The sequence below is a fragment of the Megalops cyprinoides genome, chromosome 4 (genome assembly GCF_013368585.1).
Source record: "Megalops cyprinoides isolate fMegCyp1 chromosome 4, fMegCyp1.pri, whole genome shotgun sequence".
Taxonomy (NCBI): Eukaryota; Metazoa; Chordata; class Actinopteri; order Elopiformes; family Megalopidae; genus Megalops; species Megalops cyprinoides.
The window spans coordinates 24,602,588-24,621,557 of record NC_050586.1 but is presented as its reverse complement, the minus strand read 5'-3'; the positions used below and the strand labels follow the sequence as shown (position 1 = coordinate 24,621,557).

The 18,970-nt window shown below is 39.1% G+C and overlaps 1 protein-coding gene across 2 annotated transcripts in view; it reads left to right on the top strand.

Annotated features, from left to right (window-relative positions):
• Nucleotides 1-16,965, top strand: part of patz1 (POZ/BTB and AT hook containing zinc finger 1) — a 39,949-nt gene extending 22,984 nt beyond the window's left edge. The window contains exons 5-6 of one of the 2 annotated variants that reach the window (XM_036526909.1): nucleotides 1,380-1,592; nucleotides 14,950-16,965. In XM_036526909.1, coding sequence (XP_036382802.1) covers nucleotides 1,380-1,592; nucleotides 14,950-15,410 — 674 coding nt within the window. In that variant the 3' untranslated portion in view covers nucleotides 15,411-16,965. The remainder of the gene's footprint in view (nucleotides 1-1,379; nucleotides 1,593-14,949) is intronic. The other variant, XM_036526910.1, reaches the window with a different exon arrangement.
• Nucleotides 16,966-18,970: the final 2,005 nt, after the last annotated feature.

Sequence of the window (18,970 nt, the reverse complement as noted above, 5' to 3'; positions counted from 1 at the left end):
ATTGCAGTGTTTGCCACTCCGGCTCGGGCGACAGAGTGGAGTTGGAGTGTCACCCCTTGCTGGTAGCTGGTATGGTGATGTGTACTGTGTCTGTTGCTTCCTCCATCTCCAATGCAGCACTCCAGTACTCGCTGGTCAGGATTGCACTAATATGCATGTCCACATGTTAAGATTGCTTGTTTTTGTTTTTCATCCATTTTGTGTATTTTTTTTTTCCTCTTGAATGGATCTTTTTCAAAATATTATTGCCATTGAGACCAGCAGCCTTTCAGTTGGGTAGTTGGGTTGTGCATTCTGGCAGGATCCAAGAAAAAAAAATATCTAACCTGAAGGACACAGAAGATTAATTAAGAATTCATCCAGAATGTAGTATAGAATTTGTATCTGATACATAGACTCTCTTTGTTTTAGAAATGGCAAAGGAATAACTGCCCTAATCTACTTTGACTCACCACTCCATCTGTCTGTGGGGTATCAAGTGGAGTGGCAGGGGCATCAGGAGATACTCCAAAAATGACAAACAAGAGGAGGGGGGAAATCTTTTGGGTTCTTTTCAGTCATTTAAATTGTTCAGACAGAAGCTTCATCAGTCAGGGCTGTAATCCTACCCACCCTTGGCCAACTGCAATCCATTTTACACTCTTTCAGTCTGCAGTCTGGGTCAAGGTTTTTGGATTTCCTAGAGTGAGCACAGCTGTCCTGGGAGCAGAGTGTGGTGTTACCTGACTCCTGTGGAGGAGATGAGAGGTTGGTGAATATATTCTTGACCCTGAATAATGGCTGAATAATGGTGGTTGTCCAGCAAGGGGAGCTGGGGGGTATTGTCCAGGAGTTTTTGGTCGGAAGCACAATGTGGCTTGGGGAAAGATGTTGAGCCAGTGAAAAAGAGGGTTCAAAAGAAAGAAGAAAAGAAAAGTTTGAGAAAGGCTGCATACATCAGAATTGAATAACTAACTTTACATCAGTCAAGAAACTATAGTAGGCCTAAAGACAACAGCGCTGGGCCAGGTTATGACACCTTTATTCTTTCCAACAGGCAGTCTGCTGGTTTGGCAACTAATACAGGAAAAAGTTTCATTGTCTTTTGGCATTGTTTTCATTTTCAACTTATTTTACCTCTAAATATACAGGATAACTCAAAACAATTTTTGTCTGTGTATGCCGATAAATCCAGCAACACAAGGCAAAAAGTGACTTTAAAAGTTACCCTGTCTGTTTGAATATGAAAGCAGTGTATATTTTAAATTTCTTTACTGGTGTAAAGTTAATATTCTGACTGTATTTACTGTTCTTTCCCTTGGCCTTTTCTCTGTTATTTTCCTTTTCTTTCTTTTTCTTTCTTTTTTTCCTCTCTCACTCCTGGGACGGTGTTTATGTAGACCTATGTACCAATCGCCGGCTGCTGGTCGCATTCCCGGAGGCGGAGGGCCGTTTTCGCGGGCTCGCTGGGCCCCCAGTGCTGCCTCCGCCCTGTCCTCCCAGCCTGGGCCTGCAGCCTGAGCTGCTACTGGGCAAACCAGGTGGGGCTCCCTATTTCTGGGAGTGTCGTGCTGCCGGGGCACCGGGCTTCCCCACCCAAGGGCCCCTCGCAGGTCAGTACGTGGGTGGCAGGAGGGGCGGGCTTGGGCCAAGTAGGAGGGAAGAACTTTTTTTGAAGTGAGACTGAACAAAGGGTTTTTAAAAAAAAATTTTAAGTACCTCCACCACCACGCATTTCCTACGACCTCTTGGTGAATACAGTATCTAGAGAAGGTTGCAAAAATACAGTTTAGGTTCCTGTCCCCATCCCGTGCCTAGTGTTTCCCCCCACTCCTTACAGTTCCTCATCTATTTCCCAGGGCCAGCCCCAGTCTCAGGCTGGTTGTCTTTGGCCCCCAGTTTACCATCATCCCACTGGAGTCCTACCATTCCTAGTTCCTGTATTTGTGCTCCCCAGCCACCACCCACCCCATGCATGCATTGTAACTAAAAATTGAATGGTATAGATTGATTCTCACAAAAATACATAGCTGTATTTTTGCTTTTTGCTGAAGTATCAATATAAATCGATGTATCATTACACCTCCTAGTGACTTAATTGTGTTCAGAACACTATAGTGTGTGCAAGTCAGATTTGACACAGTGACCGGTTGTCAGTGATACTAAAATTTGAAGCATTTATGGTTCATGATCATACCATTTCTGAAGACAGTTCATTTTCTTACTAATACTGTCAAAATTAGTGATCTGCCTATCACTGTCAATAACTAACAAGTGCTGCCTGTCTGTGTAATTAAGTCTTAACTCTGAATAAGATAACCAGACATGTATGGGTGGACTTGAATCCTGCTGTTTTGGTCAAAAGTGTCCACCCCTGCCAGATCAACTATTGCTAAGCCATGCTCTTTTTAAATTTTGAGCCTCAGTTCCTTTATAAAGACTGCACAGCCTTCAAGGCATGTCATGCAAAAAGGCTGCCTTATAATACATTCTACCTGCTCCACACTTAAGGATGTTTACCCCTCAACATTTGGGTTCGGTCAAATATTATTGAAAGGGCAGACCAAAGAGGAGGGTAAAGGCCTAACCTAAGCTGTATAAATCAGTACGTTCTTGTGAAGTATTTTAGCTCTGCCTTTCCTGTATTGTTGTGGCATATTCGTATGTGCTTATATGTAGAATGATACTTATTAATACAAATGTAGATTGTTGATACTTTATGTTAATATTGTTTGTATGCTCATACAATGAATTTACACTATGGGAATTAGTATCTCATATAAAACGTACATGTATGTATATATGTATATTTTAATAACTCATGTTCCAGTAAAAAGTGGTCTGTATTCTGTAGACCACCTAATCAGCCTATTTCCAGAAATCTTTAGTTATTAGGGTACCATCTGATCAGTTTCTTTAACATGCATGTAGTGTAAGCCTGTCCCTGTCTCAGGATGTTTTTATGATCTGTGCATAATGTTTGGGACATACTACTTGGGAGCTGCTAACGATGGAATTTCTACCTTCTATTCAATTATTAGTTGTACCCTTAGTTGACTGTTTGATAGTGTTTATAAGCTGTCTGTATATCCTGCATGGATGGCTGGTATTATTACTTTGAAATGCTGATGCAGAGACTTAACTCCTTGGTGTCATTTATTAAAGCAATAATACAAGACGGTGTGCTTTATTGCAGTTATTGGCACAAGAGTGATACAGTTGCTGGGTATGAATCGTATACTGTCGGCATCACAGAGCATATTTTTGCTTTTATAAAACAGATCCACATGCTCCTTGTGAGGGGTAATCAAATACTTGAATCTCAGAGACAAAATTCACAATAAGCTTTGTTGATTAAATAAAGTGTAGTTACTGTATCAAATAAATTAGTCCACTGATGTTTAGAGCAGCTATTAGCCTACATTGTGAATTGCATTGCTACCTGGCTAATTAAAAATTAGACCAAAAATTACATTACTAAGTTTAGATGTTTACATTACTAAGTTTAGATGTTATTTATGTAGGCTATTGTTCTGCTGCTAGATGAACATGACATATCTCCTTCTTTGTCCATAGCAACTAGCTAGAATTGCAGCTAACTTTGCTAGTTGGGTTTTTCATCATTTTTACACAAATTGATGTGCACACTACCATTAAAGGTAGAGGTCTGAAATTCGTGTCCACGCCCTAAACATGTTGGGCCACCATTTCGTGGTCTTGAAAAGTGGCTTCAAGCCTCGCCTTGAGGGCATTTCTCTGCCTTGTTGTCACTCACTGACATGATTTTCCTGGCTTGTAATCCAGCATCTGGATAGCATTTGCCTAGCTGTGCTCCTGATGCAGTGATTTGTGTAAAATAGGTGCTCTGCATACTTACACATCATAGTAGTCTGACATTTTAGAAAATCCTCAAACTGTCACTTACATAGCTAGCTAACAGCAACAACATTAGTAGACAGTTATTCCCCTGTGAGCGATTTTTAAAACTCATTTGGCCTATTTGGGAAACTGCGCAGAGGTTCAGATCGTGGGTTGTGCACCCACTTCCCTTTGGCCTCACAAGGTAGTTTGTTTGTTTAGCTTAACATTTGGAATCTCTTTTGTCCCTTTCTCTCTGTTTCTCTCTGTTTGGAATGTCCAGTTCTATCACAGAGCTCCCGCTAGCAATGCAGGAGAGCACATAAAATACCCAAAACCACTTCTTTTTTTGCACCAGAGTCCCTATGCCAAGCTTACAAAGACATTAGTCGGAGGAAGACACTTCATGTGCAGCTTTATACAGACAGACTGTGGGTACCTGATTGATAAGCAGGGGTTGCTGGTCTGCAAAGAGGCAGACAAACCCTGGCCGACCTACTCACCCCAATACCTCAGTCAATCGTCAGCTGATGGCACAGCCGGGATCAAAGCATAGCCATAGAGCTCAGCTCACAATCACTGTGAATGACTTGATCACTGATCTACTGTGGAGTCCCTTCAAAGTGAATTATTGGGCAACACACACCAGTGAACTGAAAGCAAGCAGGACAGGAAATAGTCACTAGTTAACTACAGGCTTATAACCTATTCCCAAGCACTGATTTCTTAAATTCAGAAACTTTAAATTCTTTAGCTGTGGTTGTGGAAGGAAAAGTGTATAGTGAGCCAGCTAGCTAATAGTGTCATATGTCCATGATTAGAATAAATACTAACTGCAGTTAGTGAAGTAACTGATGTTATTCTTACATGTGCAGAATCAGTGCTTTATATCTCAGTGAATGACAGTTAATTACTGTAATTTTCAGTAACGCACATCTTAACATTCCAGCCATGCTCCCATCATCAATAACAGCATGACTAAAATGCAAAGTTGACCAGTTGGATTGCATAGTTGCAAAAATCCATTTTATAAAACTTTTTCTGCAAGATTTCTGTTTTATATTGGTAATGGTTTCAGATGAATAAAAATACAATAATGACATCACAAAGGTTTGGAACTTTACTAAAAACACTTATAGAACCTCTTATTGTAAAAACTTGCTCATGACAACAGCCCTTAAAAAATCTCAGATTAGGCTCCAGGCAGTATGTAACATAGTCGGACAGCTTCAGACCTCAAAAGAGAGTACCCCACAACATGCTTTCAGATGTTAAACTGGTATTGGTATATTATAACTGGTAACATCCCAGAATAATAAAAATGTCCTTTACTTGAATGAAAAATGAGTCTGAGCTGTCTTATCGTATATTCTATTCTTGGCACCATCCAAAAAATGAGGTGTGTTTGGGTGACATTGGAGATGGCAGTATTGCTAAGGCATGTGTCTATTTGTATTGTAATCCTATAAAAATAGACCTATAAAAAAGACTTTTAGTCTTGACAGGCAGAACAAACTAGTTTCCCAAATCAGCCAGATAACTTCAATAGTCAAAGCTGTTAATTGTCACTGTTTCAGCATTCAACACTGGACAGTTGTATTTCCTAATTTTCTTATCCAGTGTCATTCCAACTTTATTTTCTGATGAAATGGACCAGATGACCATGTAGACAAAACTCCTACATGTTTGGTGGCAGAGAATTTTTATTTATGCGAAGATGCTGACATGACTCTTCAGATGGACTTCAGTTGCAGTTCAATTTCTTAAAGTGTAACAAGCAAGCATGCAGATCGCACTCGCACCCCAGTTAAGTTGTGCCACTGCACAACAAGCATACATCTCTCCAGACCATCCACTCCACTGGTTAGCTTCCCTGAAATAAATTTCTTCAGTACCACTAATTCTCAATTCCAGTGCCACACTGGCAGCCAGCCTCTCACCACCACATTCATACACGTTCTTTGTACTGGTGTGTAGTTTGCAAATGTTCAAAAAGAACAAATCTTTTTTGTGAATCAAATGAAACAAATGTAATGTGAATCGAACCTCAATTAAGGTAATCATATTTGCTGTGTCATAGCTAAAACACTAATTAATATGTGCATCCTAGTATCAGATTACAATTTTATTCCAAGAACATTGTGCATGCTGCAGACCTTCAGGCTGTGTGCCCAACAAAATAGGCCATAGTACAAAAAATGGCAAATTATACATTATGTGAAATTATGTGCACAAGTCATTTTCTGGTCTTTGCTTAAATGTCACCCTTTTTCACTTGGATAACACTATTACATGCAGTGCAAATATGTAGTCTGTAGGAATGATGCATACATTTGGACTCTAATCTGATAAATTAAGTGATAGGCTACAACCTGAGTCTGCCAGACTACCTGAGGACAGCTTGAATTGAGTATATCAAACTACCCAAAGAATGATGCAACTTGAGTGTAGGCTGCTGAACTCAACTAATAATATGGGCAGCCTACCAAATATCTTGCACTTTTAAAGTCTTACATCTTAAATAAATAAATATTGTTTTACCCGGTGACTTCATGAGCTTTATTCAGTTGCCTCCAGGATTGTCCTCGACAGAGATGCAGAAAAAGGATTGTATAAAAATAATAAAATCATAGACATATTGTATTTTGTAATGTGGAAACATTAATAATTCAGTGGAATCAACCAAAATAACATTTATCAAATTGTTTCACAAAAAAGGTGTGTAAATGAATGGCAACCCTGTTTTGAGTACTGGGAACACCCCCCTCTGGCAAGGATAACAGCAATGAGCTCGGGCCTGTGCACAGTTTCTGAGTGATTTTTGACCATTCTTTTCATGATTCTTGATATCCCTAGGTTTTCTTTTATGGAATTGCCTTTTCAATTCAGAAATTATGTTTACTATAGGGTTTAGGTTTGGAGATTGCAACAGCCATTGCAGAACCTTTATTTTGTGTTCATGGAACCATTTCTGTGTTGTTTTTGAACTGTGTTTGGGGTCATAGTCTTATTGAATGGTCCATCTGTGGCCAAGACCTGGCTTCCTGGCAGAGGTAGCCAGTTTTTTGGCTAAAATGTCTTGATGCTTTGCCGAATCCATTATGCCATTGATCTTGACTATACCCCATGTTCCACTGGCAGCAGAAAAGCCCCAAAACATCAATAATCCTCCACCATATTTGACCATGGGTATGAGGTGCTTTTCCATGTATGCTTCACCAGTACAATACCAAACATGATGATGTTGGACATGGCCAAAAATTTCAGTCTTCATCTCGTTTGACCATAGTGCCCAGCTCTAGTCATAATTCCCATGATGTTTGGCAAACTGAAAACACTTGTTTTTATTGGCAGCTCTCAATTAGGGCATTTTGTGTGCAACCCTTCCTTTAGAATCTGTTGGCATGGAGGTAGCGTCTCATGGTTGACTGGTACACTTCCAGACCCCAGGATGTGACTAAACGCTTTAATTCTGGAACTCTGATATTTGTGTTCATTTTTGCTTCAATTAGAATCTTCCTCAAAGTACATGGTAATACTATGCGCTTGCATCCTCTGCTTGGCAAATTTAAAACGGTTTCAGATGTTTTAAACTATTATTGCCTAGACAGTGCTTATTGGTATATTTAGCCATTTATGTAATGTTTATGTCAATTACCCAAGTTGTGTAGGTTTAGAACTGTCTGTCTCTTCTGAATGGACAACTGAACTGACTGCTTTTCCCATGGTGATGGGTGACAAAGGGATTTTACAAGCTTATTACCTCATTTTTTTACCCCACTGAAACAGAAAGATCACTACAGTTCCCAATGAATAAGATGAACCCAAATATGTAGACCTTTGTTGCAGAGTTTAACTTTGGATTTTATTTTTGCATAATCTTAAGGGGTACCGAAATTGACACCTGTGTTTTTAATAAATTTGTGTTTCGATAGGTATGAAATTTTGGTGGATTCAATTGACTATTAATAAAGTTCACTGTTTTCCAGTTGTTAAAAAAATAAAGCATGCATTATTGATTTTATTATTTTTTCACTACAGTTCTTTTTCTGCATCTTTATCATGGGTGTCAATAATTTTGGAGGTGACTATTTTTTCAGGTTCCTGTTTTAAATGAATATCATTTAAAATGATTCTGTTTTTACTCTTGGTGTCCTAATAGGAATTAGGGAGTTTGGAACAAATTGCGAGGTAGCCAAACATCCAAGCCTAATTTGTTTCATGTCTGAAATGGTGGATGTTGTTAGGGCTTTCTGAATTGTAGGCCTATTAACTCACTGTTGGATTGAAAAGTGGCTGTGGATGACTGGATGTGCAGTGGGAAAGGGCTGTTTGGGAGCAATAAAAGAAAAATGATAAAAATACCTTTTGATATTGTTTTGACATTAGTGGTTTTTAATTTGAACATGTTTTAATTTACTTCAGTAAAAATATGTTTTAATTATATGTTTAATTTAATTAATTATATATTTGTACTGCAGTAATGTAGCCCATGTGCAAAATGACTTTAAAACTATGCAAGAATTAAATGTTTTATACAAAATATACAAAACATGTAGTGTAAGAATGTGGTATTGAACTAGCATAACAGAATTCATACTAGAATTGAGTAGTGCCCATATGAAAAAAGACACACAAAGACCTGCTAAGTATTTTATGTGTCAGATACAAAGATATAATAATGTGTGGGATTAAGTTCAAATATGAAACTCATACTTGTTTTAAGGCAGGTCCAGCTAGTGCTACGTTAGTTTGACGTGTTGTACTGCTGTTTTTTTCTTGTCTGTGACATGATTAGTTGTAGTCCTGCTTGTTAGTCACGCTATTGTGTTTGGGGAATTCTGGTTAAGTATTACCCACCATGGAGTGAAGGAGTGTGACATTATTGACTCTATCCATGTCCTCGTGTAGTTTGTTTTGTGCCTGCCTGTTTGCCTGTTGTTGAGTTCATAATGTGGTTCAATCAAGATGATGTAGGCATCTGTACTGCACAAGTGTTGCCTTGTTGAGTTTAAATAACCTGCAAAGCTCAACTCACAGCACGTGATTCCCGCAATGTCCTTATTTGGTTTTGGGAGATGTAGGCTAGACATTAACTGTTACAGCGGCAGTACTGTTTTATTATATTGCCATTAACTAAATTCTCTGACATGAACAAACTTACAGAATTAGCCCTAGTTATTTTCTTTCATTATTTTCATTATCATTGATCTAAATTGCATTGGTCATGCTACAGGCCTGTGTTCACAGATGTCACCTTGTGGTCATTTTTTGTGACAGCAACTCACAGGGAAACTGATGCATCTGTAGCTTGTTAGACTGCTATTGCACAATGGCTGCCAGATGCCACTTACAATATTCCCATAGACATCAGCCCATTTTGGTTATTTTTGCAAATTTCCTATCTTGCTTTCCCACACCGTGAATTAAATTCCTGATGCGTAATCTTACATGGGTCTTCTTTCTTTGCATCAGCTCACGCACACAACAGTAATCACGAAAGGGGAATTTGAAAACTAAAGTAAGGCCTGTTTTATTACTGACAAATGATCTTGTAATGTGAAATAAGTGGAATATGTAGCTTTTAAAGTATGTGCACTTATGTTTGCTTTGCGCCAGTCTATTTGTTTAACATACAAACAATATAATAATTTGCTTTGTAATCTGATTTATTAATAACTCCAATCAGAAATCAAGGGTTGTCAGTGAATAACAAAGTAATGGTATAGGTTATGTAGCCTACAAATAAAGTGTAACAAATATAACCTCTGCAGTGTGCTCATAAATATATTTGTAGCTGGTGATCCAGAATCATGTTGTATACTGCAATTCTAGAGAAAGGACGAATGGAACTGGGAATGATTCCAGCTCTATGCTCCATAACAGCATAACACAGAGTAGTGGCAGGTTTAGCATTAGGAGTGCTATTCTACGATCAGGTTTACTAATTAACAGATTCTAATAAAATAAATGGATAGATTGATCCACTGTGGTTTATCCACTACAATGGTATTGGTGTATTTTGATTTTAAGGATAGGAAAATAAAGTCACAAACTGAACTGTGTGTGTGTGTGTGTGTTGCATATACACTGTGTTGCTTTATTATACTGTGTGATGGGCTTCTTAGACAAGACCAGATGTAGACATTAGTTTGATATATTATCTGTTGCCATGTATACTGCATGTGTCTCTGAATTTTCAGTTTCAGTTTCCCCTTTGCCAGTTTTTGCTGGTGTAATACTTCAAAGACTGCATGCTTTAACTTGTGAGATTTACACATGGAGTTTTGGCTAAGAAGGTTGCGAAGTGGTAATTTAAGTGCCACTGTGTGACTTAGCATTTACAACATATAAGAATATTACCAATAGTAATTACTGCAATCATCAGTAGTATTACAAGCAGTAGTGTAATTAATGACATGGGGCGTGAGCAAAATATTGGCCTATGAGAGCGCTTGTTAAATTTGAGCAAATTACAATCCAAAATTGGTTGGTTGATCAGTTGCTGCTGCGCTAGAGCCACTAAAGTCAAACACCGATAGTACTATCCCTGGCTTCACTGATTCTTACATTTTTATTCCTCCGCATCATCTAATGGTAGGAAGTGTTTGCTGCACAGCGAGAATCCTTGGGCTAGTGAGTGCCTTGATTGCTGCCAGAGAGCAACACAGTATGATTTTGTGCTTCAGTGGTAAAGCATGACAATGGATGACTTGTTTGATTTGTTTTCGTAAGATTCATTTCACCCTGGAGCAATGCAACACGAACCTCCTTTGTATCTCTTCTTTGTCTTGGGCGTGGCAGTTCCCATGTTGTATGGTGTATATAGTTGTACAGTATGTCCAGTAAGTAAAGCTGAGAGTGTGAATGGTCTGTTCTCCTGCTTACTATGTCACAACCTTTGTCACAATCTGGGCAGTAGAAGGAGTCGGGCTTGTAACTGAAAGGTTTGCTGGTTCAGTTGCCCACTGGGGCATTGATGCTGTACCCTTAGGCAGGGAATATCTTCAGGAAATATCCAGCTGTTTAAACGGATAACATGTAAAAATTTTAACCCATGTAGGTTGCTCTGGATAAAACAGTCTGCTGAAATCACAATAATGTAATGCCGTCACAAAATGGCTGTGCCCTAGTAGCCAAAGTGGAACTGTTTTTTTTGTTTTTCTTCACTTTTGCTATTTCAGGTGTTGGACCATCTTTAAGAAGGGCACGGTTCTGTAAAATTGCCTTAACTTCCTGAAATTTATCATTTAACTTTAAATTGATAGTTTCATATAACAAATCAGTAATGCTTTCAGATGTTGTAATGAGGAGTAATTTTTGTTTCCTCTGCCATGAATTTGACATGGTTAATTTGGACAAACAGTACCTCCTCTGCTGAAAACAGAGAAATATATGAGAGAGTTGGTCCTCACCACAGCCACAGGTACCTAATAATTTAATGTGACTGAACCCATTTAGTACTAGCATCAGCTTTGTGCCAGAATTTTACCTTTCAGCATGACAATGACCTAAACACACAGCCAGATCCATACTGGAATGGGTGGAAAAAGGAATATCAATATCCTGGAATGGCCCAATCAGAGCCCTGACCTCAACCCTATTTAAAATGTTTGGACTCACCTGAAGAGAGAGGTTCATCAGTGGTCCATTCACAATTTAAGTGAACTTGAACTCTACTGCAAAGAAAAATGGGAGCAAATTGCAAAATCTAGATGTGAGAAGTTGGTAGAGACTCACTGCAGTTATCAAAGCAAAAGCAAAAGGTACTTCCCCCAGGTACTAATTTCAGAAAGTGCAGATTTATGCAACCAAGGCATTCAAAGTTTTTCATTTTTAATACTTTCTAGATCCACTGTAAGTAGTACAAGTAGCAGGTGCTAGGGAGTTGGGGTGGAAGGGGAACCGAGATGCCGTCAGTCTGCATCATGGCCAGTCATTCTGCTGTCCTGACACATGTGGGAAATTCATTCCACCACTGGGTGACCAGTACAGACAAGGCATGGTGGCTGGGAGCGGACAGTTCCCAACGCAGCAGAGCGGAGTGATCTGACCAGTGCATAGGGTACAGCAGGGATATCTGAATCAGAATAGACTTTATTGTCACGGTGGGGGTACAATGAAATTGTGGGTGGTCTGCAACAACAGCGCACTGTGGAACATTTATATAAACACAATACAAATATGGCACACAACATAGAAAAAAATATACAAAATATACAATAAAATAAAATAAATACAATGAAATACAAGTTTAAAAAGAAGACACATTGTAAATAAAAAGAAATATAAAGAAAAACTTGTGCAATAATATGGCCTTTTAAAAACTACTTAAAGTGCACAGTGGAATTGCACAGTTGTATTGAGGTAGAGGGTCGGGGGGGGTGTCAGTGTTTTGTTAGCTGTCCGTATGGCACCGGGGGAAGAAGCTATTGGTTAGTCTGGTGGTATGGGGCTTGATTGACCTGAAGCGCCGTCCGGAGGGCAACAGGTCAAACAGGTGATAGGCGGGATGTGAGGGGTTTCCTGTGATGGCCTTAATTTTACTTAGGCAGCGGGATCTGGATATGTCGTCCAGGGAGGGCAGAGGGCAGCCGATGATTTTTATGTGAACTAAACAAAAAAAGTGCACATCCTGGAAGTGGTGAATGTCATGTAAAAAGTTAAAATGAAACCCAGGGCTCTAAATGTACTGATGGTTGGGTTGTAACACAATGGCAAATGATTGTTTTTTTTTCTGTGCTGTGCATTTGCTGTGTTTTGTATTCATTTGTTAATTTTTATTTCATTTCACTTTTATTGTGTGATGGTGGATTCTCGCGTCACCACCTACAAATTGATGTATTATGTCAACCTGTCTGGTGCTGTGTACGACAATTAATGAGAGCTGTTTTTTTCACTCCTTTCTCCTTCAGAAGTGTCTTGAGCTTTGTGAGTGCCATGGTGTTTGATATTACACTCATCTTCATGTCCACAAATCTGGGATAAAAACTGTTGTACTTTGGCTCTCTGCAGCAGAATATCAGGTGCCCCATCAAGTTCACATGGTTTCAGGGGTTAGCTTTGTGGGTATAGAAGAACTCCTCTGTGTAATTCGGTTCTTAGTTCTCTGTAGATCATTTTCATGCTTGGACAGTATTTGAAAAAAAAAAACTGACAGTGGCAACCACTTTGTTATCTTTAGGAAAATTACTTGCCCATATACTACTGAAAGTGCCATTATGTGGGCACTGTAAGTTAAGTGCACTGAATTTGGCAACAAGCCAGGGCAGATGTGAATATATTCCTTTAGCATATAGGTTGCATCTTTGGACATAAATACAGTCAAATTAGTAAAATCTTTAGGCATTTCATAATGAGAGAAGGAATTTGCTGACCAATAGAATACAGTAGAGGTACAAACCCTACTGTGTACCACATACTGCATTCATAGCAGTATGGTACACTGTGAACAAATCAACAATTAAAATATGTAAAACATAATGTAGTAGTAAACATAATGTAATAATAGTAATAGTAATAATATACACCGATGAGCCAAAACATTATGACCACTCACAGATGAACCGAATAACGTTGATCATCTTCCAAACAAGAGCACATGTCAAGGTCTGGATAGATTAGATGGTAAGCGAACAATCAGTTCTCATAGTCAACATGTTGGATGCAGGAGAAATGGGCAGGAGTAAAGACCTGAGCGACTTTGTCAAGGGCCAAATTGTTATGGCCAGACGACTGGGTCAGAGCATCTCTGAAACGGCAAGGCTTATGGGGTGCTCCCGGTCAGCAGTGGTGAGTACCTACCAACAGTGGTCTGAGGAGGGACAAACCACAAACCGGCGACAGGGTGTTGGGTGCCCAAGGCTCATCGATGCCTTTGTTCGGGAATGGCTTGAGGAACATGATGAATGTGTGAAAAAAATACGGGAAGAAACCTAACGCAACATACCAGGGATAGCTGTTATTGCGCTAAAAATAGCTATGCGATATACCGTGACGGCTATATCGCCCAGCCCTACTAAATCCCAATAAAATGAGCTATTCTTGTATTTGTATACTGCTTTGCTTTCAGCTGCACAAAAGAGTAATTTTAGCTGCTTAGATTTTGCTGTGATGACCAACAAAACATTTTCTTTTTATCTGCATTTTGGAATAGACAATGTGCAGGAACACTGAAACAAGACAAAAACAATCTTCCAATACACTCACATGAAGCCAACAGGTAGAGTTCATACTACAAGTAAGAGTGCACCACAGTGAAGTGGGTGCTTATTAGAGAATAGGTGCTACTGACGTCATCCAAGCAAACTCTCAGATGCCTGGTGAGTCACGGGGTGCCTGAGAGTTGGACCATAGGGCTTAACTTGTGCTGAAGACATGCACCTTCAAGTACTGTGAAGCTGTAGTTAAAGGCTTGCTCTCCATAGTTTATAAAATTGAAATGATATTTTTGTACAATAATTGTGAGTACTTGCATTACATTATATTGTTTAGCAGACACTCTTACCCAGAGTGACTTCCAAATAAGTGCATCTCTATGCTACTTATAATCATTCTGCATCCTGTTGGTTGACACAGTACAAACTTGAAATACCCTTTACTCTATTAATAGCCATATTTCAAATGCAACTTCAGATAACTGCCACTGTATAGCAACAGATGTATAAAAAACTGCAAAACTGCAACCATTTTTTAAGAATGTTTGTTACCTTTGCCCCTTAATAATGCCGTCGCTGAATGTGTCACGGGGAGGTGAAGTATGCATGGAGAGCACCACAGTTCCTCTCGGGTATCAGTGGTTCTTAATAAAGCAGTCACCTCCGCATGTTCACAAATATGTCATAATGATCATAATAGATACTTGAATCATTGAAACAGCTTATTACTTTATGATTGAAGTCTTTGGTGTCACTTCTTGACTAAACTCAGGCATTCTGAATGAAGCCCACACTGTGCTTGCTTAAATTGCATCCAAGTAATTGTGTTGAAAGTGCTGTTGCAGGTGGTGACCAGTAAGTAGGAAGTGGTGAGAAAGTTGAATGACGGCTGTACCGTTTCGTGTTGCCTAATCCTTGATTCTCTCCCTCTTTTTCTCTGTTATCTCTTTCCTAGACGGGCAGGAGGATGCAGAGAAGTGCCCTCACCAGGACTCTGAGAGCTCAGATGCCTCATTTGGTGATCTCTCTGATGGGGGAGAGCTAAAGTCCCAGCACAAGGCAGAGGAGGATGGGTTGGGGGGGTTTGCCTGTAGTAGTGGTGGCAGCCGGGGCCCAGCTGCGGGGGGCAGCAAACACAAAGGTGACTCTGACAAGAAGCATCCCTGTACCGATTGTGGCCAGGCCTTTCGCTCCAAGTCCTACCTCAACAAACACCTGCAGCGGGTGCACGGTGGAGGGGTGCTGAAGGGGGGTGCTCTCGGAGAGCTGGCCCCCTCCCTGGGCGCTCCCTTCTCCCCCCAACAGAACATGTCCTTACTGGAGTCCTTTGGCTTCCAGATCGTCCAGTCAGCCTTTGCATCCTCGCTAGCTGACTCTGAGGCTAGCCATAGTGGCATGGGTATGGGGAACAAGTGAGCCGGGTCAGGGCACACACCATTCATGCCATTGCTGGGGTCTTTCCCAAGACTACTCTCTGATGTCCATAACTCCTCCGTTGCTCTTCTGTACCTCTGTCTTCCCCCATTATTTTATCCTGGTTTCTAAAGTGTATGGCTAACAGACTGTGTGATTATGGAATATTTTTTTTTACTATTGTCAGAGCAGAATAAAAAATGTACATAAATACATTCATATATTTTCTTGTTAATTTTAAACAGCCAGTGACATTCTTAGGTCTGTTTCCCAAGTATTGTGTAAAGTAATCTTTGCAACACACTAAAACAACACAGCTGTAATTACACTGAAACATGCAGCCAAAACTGTATACTACATCCATATGGATCTCATGGATGCTCATCTGCTCTGGTACCTGCTGTGTATGTCTGTGTGAATAAGTGTGACAAAGAAAATTAGAGGGCGAGAAGGGTTTAGCCTCTGTCCTCATTCAACATTTTATGGGCAATGCAGATTATACCATGGAACTATTGAACCATAAGTATTTTAACTTCAAGTAGTTAACCCATACAAAATTGAGGTTTCAGTCTGATGGGGGTGAAATATGCTCCCTCAGATACACACACGTCTGGTAAGAGTGCACTTTTTATGTATTAAGTACTACAGTGGTACTCTACAAATACAAAGGGGGACATTTAGAATTAAGTGTTTATAGCCATTGGGGATAGAATGGTGAAAAAAACATTACATTAAAGCAACTTATCCAAACTACACTGGCATGTTTCCATGAATCAACCTAAGAAAAAAATTTATCTGCAAGTCCACCAATAGGTGAGACACTGATTGAGTTACCACCAAGACCTCAAAGTCTCCTGAAGACATGGAATCCAACAAATATATTATTGGAGAAGAGATTCTAGCTCTGCACTAAATGTAAAAATATACATTTATGGCTCTGTTGCAATTGCCTTTGTTCAGTGTATTAGGAAATGGTACAGGTGTACAACCATTGGATCATCACAGGTGCTGAGTACAACGGTGCGATGTGGGAGTGAAATGAAGATCTGCATGCTGTCTCATATTTTCAAAAATGTTTCATGGACAAAAAGCAAATGTTCAACTTGTAAGGAGACCACACAAAGACCTCTGGTCAAAAGGTCATCTGTTCATTAAATACTTCAGGAAGCATCAAACAATATGTAGAAGCTCATTTCTCTCCTACTTTGCTTCTATTTATATAAATATGATCACTGAACATTTATTTTACATTAGGTAACAAGTGTCACCTAATGTGAAATAAACAAGGAATGTGCAGAGGGACCAATTATAAGCTTGACAGTTAGAAGTGGTGAAGATCTAGACGTATTGCTGAATCTTACTGACCAGACAGAAAGCAGTTTGCTCAAGAATACTTTTGAAGATGTATGAACTATGTGAAATGCTCTTAATTATGCCTTGTTCTGTACGTCTGCCACTCCTGGAGAGAATGTGTGAGAGATGGTCCAGAAGTCCAGATAACCAGAATATTTACATAGTTTCCTTTAAGTTGGCAAAAAAGAATTTTCTGCTTGTTGTACATTCCTCCTTAATTTATATAATTTTAATGTTGATATATCAAAAACTGAATCAGCAGTTTTTTTTTTGTTTCTTGTATGTTAATTGGTGTCCTGTAAATATGGATTTTTTACTGCTCTATATCATCAAAGGAAAGAAGAGTCAGGGAATTTATGTTCTGAAACTGAGGGGTTTGAACTTTCTTCCCCTGCTTATATCCTCTCCCTGTTTTCTTTCTTTTGTACTGAGAGTGAGTGTGAAACACTGGAGTGACAGAAATATTACTGTTTGCAAAGTGGTCAGTGATCAGTCAAAAACCTTCCAGTAGGTTATGGATGAATTTTGTTCTGCAAGAAGAGAGACCGCATCTTCTCTGTCTGTGGTTTCTTTTGACCTCCTAATCTAAGCCAGAGCCAGTGTGAAGTGCAGGTTTCTCTTCATCCGTTAACCATTGACACAGTTGGTTTTAGATTGTGGGGACAGTAGATGACAAACTATTAGATGCTTGTCTTGCAAGCAAAAGTGAGTTTAATTTATGGTTTGGCCTTGGCCAAATATATATATATATATATATATATATATATATATATATATATATATATATATATATATATCTAGCAAAGCAAAACACACAAAAAAATGGTGGTGGTCACTGGGGATGGCCTATGTAGAGTAATGACGAGTTAGTTTGGGCATGTATTGGTCTTACCTCTTACCTGCATTGGCTTACTGGTTTCCAGGAAAAATTTCCAGTGATTGCATGAATTATCATGACTTTTTTGTAGTGATTACTTTTGTCTTCTTTTTGGTCTGTTGCAAAGTGCCTTCCAAATACTGACCACACACAGCAGTGGTTAGAGAAAAAGGCTGTGGGGGAAAAAAATCTAGATTATCTAAATTGTACAACAAACATAAACACAGCTACTTAAATGAACTCTTTTGTATAGACATACACACAGAACCATGATGTACATTTGGAGATATATTATCTTACAACTATTTTTTCTCCCTAAGGTTGTTCCTTGTTAACTTTTAAGTTACTTTTTTTTGGATATGTTTCAATACAAGCATACCTTTTCTATAGATGTTGGTTTTTGTACACGGTTTTTGAGTCTGTATTCTCTGGCTATTTGCTGCAGAGATTGGGATTAAATAAAGATGTGTTCATCTGAAAGTTTTTTGGTTTTGTTGTATAGAATACTTTTTGATTATAAACAATCAGACCCTGGCAAACAATGATACTTCATGTGTAATTTGTTGAAGCATTAGCCATCAGTGTCACTGCATACAAGCTGCAAGTGTAAATATTGTAGGTTTTCAGGATCATTTAGCTAGATATGCCAATCCATGATTCCCTGTTTTTCAAAGAAGGTCAAAATTCAGTGCTAGGGTGCAGAAGTGAAGTGTTGGCTCTCCTTGAGAGAGTCTCTCCTCTGATTTGAATTACAGAACTGATGAAAATATTGCACATAATTTCAATAATGTAAGAATTTCATTACCATTATAAATGTATAACACAATGTCTTCTCTGTTTGTAGAGCTCAGGTTAGTTTTATGTCCCCAGTGTTGCCTCCAGAGCCCCATAAAAAGCCCACCATTTATGTAGAGGGCCACACTGATGGCCACATCTGAGAATAATTGACCAGTTGATTGAATGTAGTGAAACCAAAATGGAGGAAATTGGAGCACACCTCTTTAATGAGTGACAGGAACTGAACTGAAATTCCAGTAACAAATTTTCACCAATGCAGGCTATTTCAGGCAAATGAGATCAGGCATTATTTACCGTATACTGCTAATGATTTACAAGGTACCACACAGTAAATGTATAAGGATCAGTCAAATTATTGCCCTGTTGGGCAAGTAAAGGCTGCTGCAGAGGCAGAAAAGGAGAAACAGACAGGCCTTCACTGTGCAAACCAAGGTAAAACTTAATCTAAAAATATTTAACAAAGATGTTTTCAATGTACAAACATGTCATATTACTCACATGTACAAATCATGTTTTCTGCATTTCAGTACAGTGT